Here is a 16,147-nt window from a genome sequence, read left to right as displayed (position 1 = left end):
GTCAGATTGGGACGGCACATGCCCTCTAGCCAGTTTTGATTGGGACATACGGTGGAGGCGGAATGTGATTGGTAGGTTGGCGTTGTTGGGGGCGGAGCTTCCAGCGCTCAGCTGTTACTGGGGCAGGATTCCGAAAAAACAGGCGCGCGCGCGCGCGCATAGAAAGCGGGCGAAGGGACGACAGCTGTTGAAGGGGAGGGGGAGGAATAAAGGACACTGAGCGACCGTTAAACTTTAAAGCGTCACTGAACGAGCGCGCGGGCCCTCGCCCGAACCCCTCTGGAGGAGGGCGGGGTCAGGCTCCCCTCACTCGACGGAATGTTCAGGTGCCGCGCGGTCTTCCTAATGTGACCTTTCCCTCGCCTTATATGGGAACAGCAGCACCTTGGCATCTGCGCAATTGGGACCAAGGCGAGCTATAACCGCCCTTTCTCAAGGGGGCGGCGGCGGAATAAACCGTACGCCCTTTTGGCCGTAAATTTTAAACCCTCAAAACCAAGCAAAAATGAAAAGGCGGCAAAATAGAAACACTCCCAAAAATCTTCACAAAACCGAAAGGCTCTACCTGCTCTCGAACAACCCCCTCCCCACAGTGTCACGTGATTTGGCCTCGCTTGTTGACTCCGCGGATGCTAATGCAGCACAGCCTGTACATTGTTAAGCCCGGTGACGTCTCGGACACTGATTGGCTGGGCTGGTGCATTGGCTGGGACAGTTCAGAGCAGATCGTGGTCCACCTTCTGTGAGGAAAAGGGGGTTGGTTGGTTGGGATTCATTAAAACATCGCAGGGTAATGGTTGAAGATTGTGATGGCCCTGAGAGGAGGTAGAGAAGCTAATGAACAGGGAGCCCCAAGGCAAGGAAGCTAAATCAAGGGGCAGAGTGGAGAAAGTGGCTTCTTTTTCAACGCATTTTTTTTTAAATTAAGATTTTAATGTATTGTTACAAAAGCCCTGTGCCTGCCCTCTCTCCACCCAGCAGTGGCCAGAGCATTTGGTGCCAAAGGCGCGTACACAGGGTCTGTGTCCCGTTGGAGAACAGAAAACACGGTGGAGACTGTACTTTCAGAAATAGGGTTTATTTGCCTATTTACACCTTTCAGTCTGCATGAGGGGAGTCCAGATCATACAGCATGGTCCACAGCAGTGCAAGAGACCCTTTCGTCTCCCTCTCCAAGATGGATCTCAGCCTTACCTCCTCCCCCCCCCGGGGACCCCCCTCCAAATAAGTTTTATAACACCATGTATTTGTTTTTTATTAAAAAATGGTAAGTCACTTTGCGTTCCCATGGCAAAAAAGTAACTAGTCAATTTAATAAATAAGAAAAAGGAGGAGGAGGAACTGGAGGTAGGGTAAGAAAGAGGGAATTGAGACATGAAAGGGCAACAAGGATAAATTACATCTCAAAAGGAATTTCAAAGCATTTAAGATGAGTAGAATTTTATGTGGCAGGTGGAAGGAGAAATAGGAAGAGTGATCTAGAACAGTGGTTTCCAAACTTCACATCCGTGGTCCACTTGAAAACTGCTTAGCATCTTGGTGGACCACTTAATGGTTTTTCTGCCTGTTTAGCAACTGTAATACACTGTGCATTACAATTTTATAGAATTCAAACTGTAATACAATTTAATGCAATGGATATGTCATCTCTTGTCTTCAGTAGCCACAGATCATGTCATGGATCACCTGAATGAAGTGTGTGTGTGTGTGTGTGTCCCGTGAAGTGCAGTTTGGGAACCCCTGATCTAGAAACATGGTAGAGAAAGGAAGGGGAACAAAGTAGGCAGTGGCCTGAGGAAGCAATGGGTGGTAGGGTCATGGAGTTGGAAAAGGAGGGTTAGAGACAGGAAGGTCTGGGTACTTTACACAGGGAGGGAAGGGAGCAGCCAAGGGGCAATTGGGTTGCTATGTGTAGCCAGAGGCATTCTACCAGTTATGGCTTCTGCTGTCACTGCAGCACTGTGAGCCTGGCAAGTGGGATAGGGACTCAAAGACTCAGAAGCAGCAGAGGTGGTATGACTGAATTTCACACATTAATTTTAAATGGATGGCCAAATTTTGGTTCAGGCACCTGTTAACTGACTCTCCTATTTGGTAGTACAGTTTGGCTGAAACCTGGGTTGAATTACCTATCAGTAACTCATAAGTTGGAATCAATGACATGAAAATTGTGATTTTATGTACAAAAGGATGGCATCTTGTGATCCCATTAACATTAATGAGAGATTACTGTCCTGGTAGAAAGGAATGCCCTGGAAGATCCCTTCCTTTCCAATGGGTGACTCATGTAAAGAGTTAAGGCGGAACCAGCACTCCGCTAGCATCGCTGTGCCATGGTCACTTCTCTGCCAAAGACAGGGAGTTCAGGTTGAATGCTTCAGGCTCAAAGGAATGAGGCCTGTAAGCCAGCTCCAGTTAGGAAGTAGGATGCAAAATTGCACTCATTTCAGACCCTCCTCCACCTTACATTAGGGAGGTGGTTATAAACAAGGATCTTCTCCCTCTAACCCTGACTCACCAAAGTCCTTGCCTGTGAATCTTCTGAACTTTTGATGTAAGATGTATTTATTAAAACTGTCTTGATGAGACAGAGATAAGGTAAAGTCTTTGGGATGGGGTAGGGTATATGTCAGCTTCAGATGCTCTGCTCTTGAACCTTGGGTGGGTATTTGAGATAAAACCTCAGTGGTTATCCCGTAATGGTGGAATGCCCTTCCTGTTGAGATCTGCTGGGCTGCTTTCATTTCACCTTCAAGCAGTCACAGAAGACTCCAGTGAGTTTTTAATATTTCTATTCTAATTACTCTTCTCTGCTCTTAATCTGAATGTTGATTTTAAACTGTCTGCTTTTATTATGGTTCTGGTAAGCTTTGTCATAGAGTCTTGTGTAACTTTATCATTAAAAAAAATGTTGTAAGGTGTTTTGTGCATCTTTTGATTAAAAAGTGGGAAATGAATACATAAAACACAAGCAATAAACAAGCAAACCATGACAGAACTCACACCAGCAAGAAATAACATTGGATTTCTTATGATCACATTCCCTGACCCCATTGATCAGTGATACTATGTTATATACTGGTTTTTTATTTTAATTCATTTTTTAAAAAAATGAAATTATGTTAACCTGTAGCCAAAGATCCTAATTCTAACAGAATATTTACTGGCAAAGGCATGGTAATCCCATTTATTTAGTCATTAACCTACTCAACCACACGTGAAGCTCCTTCAGTAACTACCTGAGAAATACTACATGATTCAATTTGTGTCACTGGTACAGCCACTTACAATACAAAAAACAAATACTATCATTTGTATGTTATTTATTGCACCATCCGCTCTCATTGGGGTTCATAGAGTCACCCCACAGTGAACCAAGATAGCACTTAAACTCTTATTCACAGCTTAGCTGTCACAACAGTACATGGGCTAATTTCAGATCTGAAATATGGCATCGTTGCATGATCCAGGTGCTTGGAGAAAGCAGGGCAAATGGGCAGGCTACCTGGCTTTGCTGCAGTATAGGTCTGGCATTTGCTGGACCCGCTTAGATTTGCCCCCACTTGTCTCTGGGGTTAGGATAGCACAAGCCAGCTGCACAACATAGCATGGCACAGAGGCAGAGAAGGAAAGCACTGGTCATCAGGAGCCGCTGGCTGCAGAGGGCACGATCCGCCTGAGAGTGAAAGGAGTGCAACAGTGAATGCTCCTCCCCTTATAATCCAGCTTGCATCCTGAAGAAACCCAGAATCCCCAGGTCCAGATACTGTCACTGCCCACATTCATCTTACCTGATCCAGCATGCTGGACAGGGCAGGATTAGCCTGGTAATGTGGCTGGTAACAATTTCCTGTCTCTTCTTGGTGCATGTCCCATTCCTCTATCACACATTTAGGTGGTTGTCTGGGGACAAGATGGGAGTATTGCATTAATGGGTTAAGAACTCCTTGAAACTAAATCTCTTGGGCTCACCTGGTCTTGGGGAGAAGGGATGAAGGTGCAGTGATGCTAAGGCAGTTCTCATGGGAGACTGAGTTCGTGATGATAGTCAGGAAGTGGATTGATTCCTGGGCATCTGGACCTGTGGTTGGAAGTTGATGGAAGGAAAGGTCAAGGCGAGACTGACATGGAACCAGAGTTCCTGAAATCTTTGGGAGGATGTTGCAATTGGTCAGGAGTGAGAAATCACTCACCTTTGAGACCCAGCTTTTCCCCAGTGACTGTCAGACCTAGGCGTGTACCATTGGGAGGATCTGTGCCATTGTGGAGGTCAAAGGTCAAGGCAACCATGACAGAGACTGTTGTAGGGGTCTCAGCAGTGGTTGTGGAGGGAGCTGGTGTCAAGGCACTTTCCTGCGTCTTATTTGGGATACAAAACATTAAGTGTGCCAGAGACTTTAGCAGAGAATTCCAGTCCTTAGAGATGAGGGAGGGAAAAGGAATGAGAATTGACTCTTAGTTGATTCTATTCTCTTGATTGCAATTTTTTCATTTGCTTCTGCCTTTTAAAGTACCTTTCCAATTTCACCCAATCTTGCCTCTAAAAATTCCCTTTTGCTCTTAACAGCTAGAAAATTGAAAGATCGGAACTGTATTATAAAAGTACCATAAAACATCTCAGAACACCCGGATCGTTGAATATTTCAGATATAGCTGCACCTACTAATTTAAATTTTTGTACTGTTGAATATCCTATTCTTTTGCTCCCCACTTCTTCTGATAGTAACCATTCAGGACTATCTTTTCAAGGACAGTTTCTTACAGCGTATTTGTAAAAACCAACAACACCCAACCCTTTGTAATTCATGAATGTTTAGCTTGGGTCATTATGGTATGATAACAGCAGCCAACACAGGCAACACTATTTTTGAGAGCAAATCAATGCAGCTGTTCAAATTCAGGTAAGTCTCTCAAGTCTGTTAGAAAATGGAAATAAATAAAAACAAAAGATAAATCACATAAGTCTGCCTCTACGACGAACACCCAACATACCTGTCACAGCCCAGAATTGTTAGGGAAATTCTGTGCGTTCTATCAGAGAAGAAACCCAACCATCCTGAAAGTTTCAGAGAACCACTCAGTTGCTGAGCCTAAACAGTTAGTAAGAGACCAAGGAGAAGGTAGAGCACCCACCACTGCCTCCTAAAGTCTCTCATGCGTCCTTTACAACCACAACCCAATTCCATCCCCAGCATTTTGGTCTGATTTTCTACTTAAGGTGATCATCTCTAGCTCACCTCTTTGACATCAGGATTCTGAACATCATGTGACTGGATGTAGGCAGCAAAACCAACAAAGGCAACAGCCAACGAAAGGAGGCAAAAGAAGAAGGTGACCAGAGGTGGGTGTCGCTCCAGGCAGACACGCAGGGAGCCCAGCAGGGAGCAGGTGACCATGGTCAGCCCTAGGAATGAGGGTAAGAAGGTTGCAGTGTCATCCCAGCACTAGAAGAAGCTGAAACGTCTGCTGGAACAGCCAGAATCAAGGGAAACGAAAAGGCAGGCAGTGTGCTACTTATTCCCCTTTGCATTTTGTGTGCTACAATCATAAGCTTTACTTTATTAAATAAATTTTAAAAAACAAATCATGTCCCAGAAATGTGAATGGAAATAACACCAAAAGATATTCATTCAATCTCATAAATTGCTCAGAGATGATTTAAATATTTAGCGTGCATGCGGTCTGGTTGTCTAAAGAAGAAGAGGAGTTTGGATTTGATATCCCGCTTTATCACTACCCTAAGGCAGTATTCCCCAACCTTGGGCCTCCAGCTGTTTTTGGACTACAACTCCCATCATCCCTCGCTAGCAAGACCAGGGGTCAAGGATGATGGGAATTGTAGTCCAAAAACAGCTGGAGGCCCAAGGTTGGGGAACACTGCCCTAAGGTATCTCAAAGCGGCTAACAATCTCCTTTCCCTTCCTCCCCCCCAACAAACACTCTGTGAGGTGAGTGGGGCTGAGAGACTTCAGAGAAGTTTGACTGGCCCAAGGTCACCCAGCAGCAGCATGTGGAGGAGCGGAGACGCGAACCCAGTTCACCAGATTACGAGACTACTGCTCTTAACCACTATACCACACTGGACTAAACTTGCTGAAAATAAAGTGGGAATTGGTTTCCTTGAGATTGCCCCTGCCTCAAGATCGCCATGTAAATGGAAAGATGATATACTGCAACATCGTATTCATTTTTTATGTGCTTTCCAAAAATACCTGAAGACATTTTGTTTCAACAAACATTTCCATCTGGATGAAAAGGTCTCCATCTTGTATTGCTTTTAAAAGTATGTTAGTTGCTTATATTGTAATTCAGATTGAGACATGTGAAAGGTAATTCAAAAATTAATAAAATGAATATATTTTGACTGTGGGGTGTTTTTAGACAAGTAACCACTGCCCACGTGTATCTTGACACAGTAAGGCTCTCAGGGAAGACTGCACTACATACACCTCATTGTTTAAATTAGCTCTAAATCTATGCATTGGGGGGGGGGACTTAAAAGTGCCAACTTCTGAAGTTAGCAACCACTAGATTCTTGATCATCTCAACTGTCTGGATGACTCTGCTTGTATGAAAGAACGTCACACTCAAGGATATACAGGTAAGGTTTTCCTACTTGACAGGTTTTCCTACTTCTCTATATTTCTGATGAAGGTGGTAAATTTCAACACAATTAAGTTGGCAAGAAAGAGCTGGAATTATAGGTGAAAGTTGGATATTTGCAACCCATAGTTGCTTCATCTGCTCCACCCATCATTGCCAAGTCTTCTCGCAGTGTGGTGTTATTTGTTGGGGATGAGGAAGGGGGAAAACTTTATAAGGAGGTTATTTTTAACAATCTCTGTCAAATCTTAAAGTATAATGTGCCACATGATGTACTGTTATTGATCACATTGTTTTTCCCTTTGTTTAAATAAAGTTTTTTTAAAAAGGAATATGGGGATGCTGAGCTTTGTGTCCCCCCTCAAAATTCACCAAAAGAGAGAACCCCCCACAAAATGAATAAGCAACATAAACTGTGGGAAACTGAACACCACATTTGTTTGATTTCTTAAGTTTTGTTCCATTCCTTTGTTACATAAGGCTTCCCTTCTTTGAGTCTTCTGGTCTTGTGAGACAGTTTCTCCCCATATTTCTTAAGAATTGCATGTGAATGCGTAGTTTCATGGTAGACTTGTGCTGTATATCCCACAAATGTTGGTGTGTTTACATCACACAATCAACTTGCTAGCAAGATCATTGTGCAGCATGTGATCTCCTGTACTGTACCTTCGCTGCTGGGAATGTCAGCTGCAGGGAATTGTATGTGAGGACAGGGCTGTTGTGCTCAGACCCTGCTTGCAGACTTCCGATAGACATTAAGTCCACAAATGGTTCCCTGCCACACAGCAAGATGTGGTGATGGGCACTAGCATAGATGGATTAAACACACTTTCATGGAGAATTAATGTCTTTTACCATTAGCTGTTAATCATGACAAGTGGAACCTGCAACAAAAAGTTGCAGTATGGAGGCTCCTATTTGGAATTCCTGCCAGCCAGCCATGCCCTTTTCCTGGATATTCCATTTTCCCTCCTCCCGCTTGTCCATTCCGCCCTCCATTCAACCGAGAGTCAATTTTCTATAGCCACTGAGCATGTTCAGTTCTTCCTGAATAACTCTTCCATGAGCACTCATCATGCGCTTTTAGCTGCACAAGGATCCACACTTGGGAGAATGAATTTGCTATTAGTGTAAGGGAAGTCTACATACAACCTCCAAACTTAAGAGGTAGCATGCCTGATAATACTGTCACTAGGGAGTAATAACAGGTGACAGCTATTGCTTCTATGGCTGTTTATGAGCTTCCCAGAAGTGTATACTTTACCACTGTAGGAAAGGGGATACCAGACTAGATAGACCTTTCGCCTGATTCAGCAAAGCTGTTGATGTTCTCCAACACTGAAAGTTCTGCTAATGCCATTTTGCCTGGTGATCCTCACAACCAACTTCTCCAGCACTCTCCTAAGTGTACCAAGGTAACTGCTAAATACAGAACAATCAACTTATACACTTTCAAAAATAGAGTGCTGGACAGCTGAGGGAAACTTGGTCCTTTTTGATTTCTCAGATCCCACTATGATCCACATAGGAGCCACCATATCCTCAAAAGGCTAAGTTAATGTGTATGTTGCCTCCTTCCCCCCACCCCACTGTTTCATATCCACCTCCTAGCATCTTTCTTCTAAATCGCAGATTAAATGAAAAGGCATTGGCTGGAGAAGCCCTGATCTTAGATATGTATTGCTTGATTGAGTGTTTGTGGTGCTGCTGGGGGGCAATAGTTGTGGCTTTTCTGGATTGCTTCCTACATTACACAACACACAGGAGGCGAGTCCTCTGTAAGAAACAACATGGTAAGCACATAAAGATTATCACATGTGGCAAGTACACTCCTGGTGGTCTTCAAAGTCTGTTTATGCAGCAACAATTCTACACATGCGATTGTTGCCCACCATTTTCTAATGTGGGTTGTACATTTCCAGCACTTGTAACAGGGGAAGTGACCTTCAGTGGTGAGGGAGAGGATTGTCTCCCGTAGTAGCTGTACTCAGAACAGACCCAAAGAACTGAATGGACATGACTATCTTAGGTTCAATAATTTCAGGTCTCCTTTAGAGTAGAACTTAGCTGGATACAACCCAGAGACTCTCTTGAGCAACCTTTGTGCTCTAGTGCTAAGCTTAGGAGAGTTCTGCTACAAATTCAATCCTGGCAACACTAAGACAGACTGCTGCCTACGGAAGCAAAGGAAATGTAACAAATCTTTTTACTTTGAAGTGGAGGAACATGCTACAGTTTTTGCTTAAAGCCATTTTGTTAAAATGATCCCACTAACTGTTCAACGTTGTAGTTGTGGCAAATGGCACATAATTGTCAAAAGCTACTTTCTACACATTCTGTGTGTCTGCACAATATTGCATTGTGAAAGAAAGGATCAGCAGAACATGTTTGCAACCAAAGTACACTGGTTACTGCTTTGCACTATCGCTTCAGAAGTCTCCCCTTGAAGACCATCCCTAGCAATTAGCAAACAGGGCATTAAGCACAATGACCATCATCATGAATGCATTTATTCTGTGTTTGGCTTTCCTATCAATTGAAAAAATATACTTTCCTAGAAAAATCTTAAATATGGAAGGACAAGTGTTTTTGTAAAACAGCTCAGTGATTTATTTATTTATTTATTTATTCATTCATTCATTTTTAAGAACAGGAGCGAACCATGAGTATGGGTGCTTCCTCTCTCACGTGCCCCATAGGAGGGGAAGATTCCCAGTTTGTTAAATCAGCTTCACTCGACATCTGAACTGAGAAACAGTGGTTTCAGTGTTACTGACATTTCTGGTTTGCAAGCCAGGATAAAACCATGTCTGCCCAGATATGGAAAGTGGGAGTTATCAAATGCATTCAGACAGTCATATCTTATTAGTAATATCTTATTAGACTTAGGTCGGGGAAACAGAACCAGGTCGAGGAACAGCGGGATAGCGGCGCTGCGCCTATCTGCTGTCCCTCGAGCTTGTGGGGCTGGCCCTGATCTGCATCAGGGCGCCCCGCCCGCCGGGCAGCAGGCTGCTATCCACAGAGTGGGGAGCCCTGCGGGGAACTCCTGCAAGGCTCCCCACGCTGCGGATGTCTGCCGGGCACGAGGGGCGCTCTGCTTCAAGGCGCCCTGCCCGCCGGGAGGCAGGCTGCTATCCGCAGCGTGGGGAGCCCTGCGGGGAACTCCTGCAAGGCTCCCCACGCTGCGGATGTCTGCCTGGCGCGGGGGGGCGCTCTGCTTCAGGGCGCCCCTCGCGCTGGGCGGCAGGCTGCTATCCGTAGCCTAGACATCCCTGCGGGACCTCCCGCAGGGCTGCCTAGGCTGCGGATGTGTTCCCGAAGCGCCGGGCACTCTGCTTTCAGGGCGCCCGACGATCCGGGAAGCAGGCTGCTATCCGCAGCCTAGACATCCCTGCGGGACCTCCCGCAGAGCTGCCTAGGCTGCGGATGTCTTCCTGAAGCCTGGAGAGCGAGAGGGGTCGGTGCGCACCGACCCCTCTCGCTCTCCAAGCTTCAGCAAAAGCCTGCATTCACCCCATAGGACGCACCCAGATTTCCCCTTCATTTTTGGAGGGGAAAAAGTGTGTCCTATAGGGCGAAAAATATGGTATTTCTGGACATAGCTGTCAACCTTCCCTTTTTTTGCGGGAAATTCCCTTATTCCAGCGCTGCTTCCCGCTGCTTCCCACTGCTATCCCGGATTGTTAGATATCCCATAGACTGTCCCTGGGACAGGTGAGGCTGGTCCCTTATTTTCGAGGCTGCTGATCCCTTATTTTCAAATCTGAAAGTTGACAGCTATGTTTCTGGGTGAACATGATAGGATTACACAGAAAGTCCCAGAGAGTTCAGTAAGACGTAGTCCCAGGTAAGTGTGCATAGGATTGCAACCAGTGTACTTTCTAACGGGCTAGGAAATTTGTCCATGAACTTCCATTTTCATTAGGCAGGTATACTGTGTCTTTTTCTTAATGTTTTAGAGATAGGGTGGTGGGTATGTAAATCCCCTTTAGGAAAAACTGTTCACTCTTCTGTTTTACACCATCATTGGTTCACGTCCCACCCTATGCTTTTACCATAGCAATTACCTTTTAAAAAATCCCATCTCTTAGAAAATATAGCAGCAGACCACTCAAAATCATAGCCTTTTTATTTGACATGTAGAAAACTACCACAGTAGGCTTCAGCAATGCAGGGTCTGCATGCTACAACCAGGTCATACACACCCATGAAATTACATGGACAAATGAGCCTGCTTTGCTTCCCCCACCCCATTTTACACAGGGTCCTTTTCAAAATAGGAGCAATAAGCAGCCCTGATCTGGCAAGCTCTCTTGGTCAGTCCAGCCTCTGACAAGGGCACCCTTGGCCTGGCTGAAGCATTCTGGCTTTCAGCCACTGCAGGGCTTTCCAACGGCTCCAGCAACTCATCCCCTTTGATCTCGCAGATATTGTGCAGGATACAGCAGGTGGCTATGACCACAGGAATGAGCTTCTCCCTCACATCCAGCCTCATCTGCAGGCACCTCCAGCGAGCTCTCAGGACCCCAAAAGCTCTCTCCACACACACGCGGCACTTGGCGAGCCTCTCGTTGAATTTTTCCTGGGCCCCGGTTTTTGGCGCTGGGTACGGCTTCATGAGCCAGGGCCGAAGCGGATAGGAAGGATCCCCGATTATGATAGGGGTCATTGAAACACCTTCCAGCACTGTTGGAGTCTGTGGCCCAAAAGTGCCTTCATCCATGCTGTTGAAGAACGGAGAGTTGTGCAAGATGCGGGAGTCGTGGGACCTCTCCGGAAAGCCGACGTAGATATCGGTGAACCGGGATTTGCTGTCCACCAGGGCCTGCAGCACCATAGAATAGAAACCCTTACAATTAATGTAGGAGTCGGCAGAGAACGGGGGGCAGAGGATGGAGATGTGGATTGCATCGATTGCGCCGAGGCAGTTGGGGAAACCCATCTCCTTGAAGCCCTCAATGATCTCCTGCGGATCTCCCAGCTTAATGATTTGGTTCAGCAGCCTGCTGTTTATTTCCTCGCACACCTCTTCAAATATCGAGCAGGCTGACGAAATCCCCACCCCAAAGAGCTCTGAGACGGTCTTGTAGCTGTCGTGGTGTGCCAGCTTCCAGATAGTCATGGCGACTCTTTTCTCCACAGGGATGTGAGACCGCATGCCGGTGTCCCGGCGCTGCAGGGCAGGGCGCAGTTCCTCAGCGATGTACATCAGCGTGGACCGCGACATCCTGAACAAGGAAATCCAGCACTTGTCGTCCTGCTCGGAGTTGATCATCCGCTCCCACCATTCGCTGCACCTCGGAAGCATCCAGTGGGAGCGCTCAGACAAGGCCATCAGCTCGTGCTCATAGTGCAGCGCGGGAGAAGACGAGTACACCATGGTGACCACGGAGACGATGGCGTTCCGGTGAAGCCGCAGCAGGGCTCTCTTGCGGCGGACGCTGGCCGAGAGGATGCGCCTGAGCACCGCGGCCGACCTGCGGAAGCGCCTCCTCTGCAGAATCCTCGCTATGGCGAAAATCACAGTGCGCCTGTTGAGCATCCATTGCTGCACCAGCAACTGGGAGGTTTGGACGCAGGCAGCAACCAGAGCCAGGCACTCCTGATCCATTGATCCGGCCGCTCTTGAAGAAGCTTGCAGAAGGCTCGGGAGGAAGTGGCGTGAAGGTGCTACGAGAAAAACCTTCCCCTTGCTACACCCTTAGCCAAGGCAGGGATGATGTCGCTGGGCAGGGACGAGACATCACCAGTCCTTGTGCTTCGGCCGGAAAGGTGCTGTTGAGCTGAAGGGCAATATATTGTAACTGAATCATATTTGTATTTCAACCGTGAAGGCCTTTTCTAAACAGCAAAATAGATGGAGCATAAGAAAATTATTCCACCACACTTGGGAAAGGTCCAATCTCTGCCCATTCCACATTCCAAAATTCATAAAGGTTTCAGAGTTGCCTATGACTCTGTTCTGTCTTCCCCATCCCAGCTTCCCTCCAGTGCCCATAAATAGTCTTCCAGCTGACCACCCCTCAATGACATTGCTATATTACTCCCATAGTGTTCGTCTTACATCAACCCACCTCCAGTAACTGCCTACTCTCTGAAGCTAGGACTTTATCTCAAAACTGGTCAACCACCTGATATCTGATTTGTAACTTAATTGGCTTCAGAGGTTCAGCATCCCTGCTTGTTTCAGATGTGCTCAGCCCAACAGGAGTTACTCAGCAGTGATGGGAAAGCGCTCTATACATGCTCAGAGGCAATTAGGCTGAGTCTTGAAAATCAGGTTCTGAGGTAAATCCTGTGAGATTTAAAATCTTACCACTTTTCCAGAGCTCCACCTCTGCTCAAGTTTGTGAGACAGCTGTATTTTATTTCCCCCCAAATATTCCATTTGAACCATGACTACAGCGAAATGAACAGTTTTAAATCCTCTTTTCTGTGAAATGAGCAGAATGCTAATGTGTTCTCAGTGGTTAAAGCTCACAGAATCAGAGCAGTTCTGTTGGCCTACTGACCCAAATAATTCAGTTCAGTTGCTCTTCCGCCATCCTTAGCAAAACGCCCAGAAGTCATTTAATGCCCAGCTTTGACTTACTACAAAAACAGTGAAGAACATCGGGAACTGATCTACATGTTCTCTGCTACAATAACTCCCCCACTCCCCCTTCCACAGGGAATATTGATTTTTCTCATGCAACACAGTTTTCCGTGTGTCCTCAGTACATTAGGGCTGCAACCCTGTGCATCCTTGCATGGAAGCAAATCGCACTGAACTCAGTGGTACTTACTTTTAAATAATAACATGGTTAGGGCTGGATGCAAACCACATAGATAGAGAGAGAGAGCTTTGGGACCCCATTACGGATAGAGGTACCAGCTTCAATGGCAGCCTGGGTTCCTACATAGTTCTGTACAAGTCACTGTATCTTCTAAATACTTATTTGAGAGGCAGAAGAGCCCTTCATTAAATCTGATCATTATCCCATACTCAGTTGCCAAAGACAATGAAGAGAAGAAAGAACAGTGACTTGGCATAGGGAAGAGGGGAAGGGTGGCCAAGATAGTGGCATGGAAAGACAGATAGTCTGGAGACAGAAAGTGGTTTGGTTTAAACTCTAACAAAGGATCTACTGGGAAACTCCTTATCCATCCCATCCGTCCCTATTTTCTAGGTGTGGCCCTGCCTTTGGGAATTTGTTACCAAAATCACGTTAGCAATCACATACTAGAGCTCTCATTCTCCAGCATTCATCTCTCACACACAAACACACAATCCATAGGTGTGTTTCATCTCAAGTGCACCTACGTGTGCAGGCATCCCCAAACTTGGCCCTCCAGATGTTTTGGGACTACAATCCCCACCATCCCTGACCACTGCTCCTGTTAGCTTGGGATGATGGGAGTTGTAGTCCCAAAACAGCTGGCAGGCTGAGTTTGGGGGTGCCTGCACGTGTGAATGCACAGACACTAATGTGCAATGGGAGCACACAGCCTGCTCACATTACAACTGTAGAGGTGTCTTTTGCCCTGTTAATAACAGTGCCTAATATTCCTAGACTGCTTTCAAGTGCTCACAGTAGTTCACATGCATCATCCAGCTGCAAGCCTGTAAGTCGGTATTATCCCCCAATATGGCAACAGGGGTGAGGTTGAGGGAGAACTGCTTCCCCAAGGCACCTTGTGAGCTCAGGGCAGAGGTAAGATCCAAACCAGTCCTGACTTCTGACTTCTGACTCATAGCTCAGTCTCTCAGGCACTGCACTACACCAGCTTTCTCTTAATAAATTACTGAGGGGACAATTGTGATTTAAAAAAGCAACTATGGGTGGAATTATGGCTAGGGCTTAGGAGATTGTTCCATCAAGCAAGCAGCAGACAGAACAATTTCCCCTCTCCTCCCTGTGAACTGTTCTGGGGGTTCTCATGACCCTTCAGAGCAGATTTGGGAGAGGCGTAAGGTGGGTGAAGCCCCATTAGGCTAGTAGAAGTCTTTGTGCTGGCGTCTGCTAGTGAAATAGGATAACTGAATCCTGCCCTATCTTTACGAAAACTGCCTGCTCAGCTAATGAGTCTGGGGAGGGAAGGCCAAAAGGCAGCATGCCATGTGCAAACCAGAGCCCCCTTGCCAGATGAGAACTAGTCAGCAAGGCTTACTGTTATTTCATGGTTCAGTGGTAGCACTCAAAACAGGTTCCAGGCAGGTTAAGCTCCCAGCTCAAAATAAGCTTTTAGGTTAGAGAAATATGAGTAAGCACATGTGAAGATGGTTAGTGTGGCACAGCAGTGTGTTATTCATTTAATACACAATATCCCACATTTCCTCCAAGGAGCTCAAAGAGGCATACATAGCTGTCCCTGCATTTTATCTTAACAACAACCCTGTGGGTGAGGTTAGGCTGAAAGATAGTGACTGACCACCCTGTGAGCTTCATAGTTGAATGGGGATTTGGATCTTGGTCTCCCCGGTCCTAGTCTGGCACATCACCCGCAGCACCACAGGAATTGGGGTAGGAGATCCAGGTACAAACTTTCTTAATGGCAAAAGTCCATCAAGCATGGTGAGAAACAATGATGTGGCTGACTGACTTCCAAAGTGACAAGAAGAGCACTGAAAACCAGGATTGCTTGCTAAGAAGTGCTTTAGGAACAATTAATGATAATGGGGAAATGCAGTATTTCACATGGAAGGTAGACATATAACTTCTTTTTCAGCTGTGCACTGAGAAAAAAATGCATTCACTTGTAAATAGTCTAAGCTCCAGAAATATGGGGGTGTATTAATCTCTCTCAACGTATGCACACAAGGTTGCAATTCTATGCATACTTACTAAGAAATAAGCTCCACTCACTTCTGGGCATATATATGCAAAGGATTGTGGCGTGTATAGGATACCAGTTGTGCCTTTCCCTGACTGAGAGGTCCCATCGTTCAGAGGCAAAGTCAATACTTTGCATTCAGAAAATGCAAGTTCAACCTCTGGCCATATGCAGCTAGAAGCGTTCAGCTTGAGAAAGACCATGGAGAGCAGCTGCCAGTCAGAGCAAACAATACAAGATGGACCAATGGGCTGACTTGGTGTGAGGCAGCAAACGAGGGCAACCCCCCCCCCCTATTTTATCCCCCAAGGGGCTACATTCTTCGAAACCTAAATCCTTGCGTATTTTGTTCCAAAAGCCAACCTAATAGCTGAACAAAAGGACTTAGATGAGAATAACCAGATGGAGAACAGACCCGGGGGAAGAAATGCAAGAATGGTACACAGTTAAGAAAAGTGCAACCTTATCTTACCTCCGTCCTGTTCTCTACAGCCCTCCAGGCTGGCGCTCAGGCGACTTCCCCTTTTACTCGGGGTTTCTGTCCCTTTAAGAGGCAGCTGCGCACACCCATTTCCTAACTCCTGCAAAGGAATCCTATCAGGTATTACTCTCAGGCGCAGGCGCAGGCAAGACTCCTCCGCGCCACTCTCAATCCGCGGGCGAATGGGCGCTTTCGAGTGACGCACAGGCGCGCACGCGCCCCGCGCTGCCCTCCCGCCATAGAAAC

The 16,147-nt window shown here is 46.3% G+C and overlaps 2 protein-coding genes across 4 annotated transcripts in view; both read right to left on the bottom strand.

Annotated features, from left to right (window-relative positions):
• Positions 1-642, bottom strand: part of TAOK2 (TAO kinase 2) — a 39,787-nt gene extending 39,145 nt beyond the window's left edge. Inside the window, exon 1 of the mRNA XM_083469125.1 lies at positions 566-642. The gene's annotated coding sequence lies outside the window, so the exon portion shown is untranslated. The remainder of the gene's footprint in view (positions 1-565) is intronic.
• A 417-nt stretch (positions 643-1,059) lies between these two features.
• On the bottom strand, positions 1,060-16,100 carry TMEM219 (transmembrane protein 219). Of its 3 annotated transcripts, XR_014518072.1 has the most exons (7): positions 15,893-16,080; positions 5,238-5,404; positions 4,194-4,416; positions 3,973-4,081; positions 3,792-3,903; positions 2,911-3,676; positions 1,060-2,827 (listed from the first exon to the last, which is right to left on the bottom strand). XR_014518072.1 is itself a non-coding variant. In XM_083469203.1 (6 exons), exons 2-6 carry the CDS (start codon positions 5,394-5,396, stop codon positions 3,548-3,550), a joined length of 732 nt encoding a protein of 243 aa, XP_083325329.1. In that variant the 5' UTR covers positions 5,397-5,404; positions 15,893-16,080; the 3' UTR covers positions 1,060-3,547. The 3 variants fall into 3 exon arrangements, 2 of the variants coding, with proteins under 2 accessions (XP_083325329.1, XP_083325328.1); XM_083469203.1 differs by having other exon boundaries at positions 1,060-3,676; XM_083469202.1 differs by lacking the exons at positions 1,060-2,827; positions 2,911-3,676; positions 3,792-3,903; ... (1 more) ...; positions 4,194-4,416; positions 5,238-5,404 and adding an exon at positions 10,718-12,389 and having other exon boundaries at positions 15,893-16,100.
• Between the last annotated feature and the right edge of the window lie 47 nt (positions 16,101-16,147).

Source organism: Podarcis liolepis (assembly GCF_965112155.1).
Source record: "Podarcis liolepis genome assembly, chromosome: 13".
Taxonomy (NCBI): Eukaryota; Metazoa; Chordata; class Lepidosauria; order Squamata; family Lacertidae; genus Podarcis; species Podarcis liolepis.
Note: the sequence above shows the minus strand (reverse complement) of the source record. Positions and strands in the feature narration are given on the sequence as shown.

Coding starts and splice junctions, on each gene's coding strand:
- TMEM219 (XM_083469202.1), bottom strand. CDS start 12,217: ATGGATCAGGAGTGCCTGGCTCTGGTTGCTGCCTGCGTCCAAACCTCC.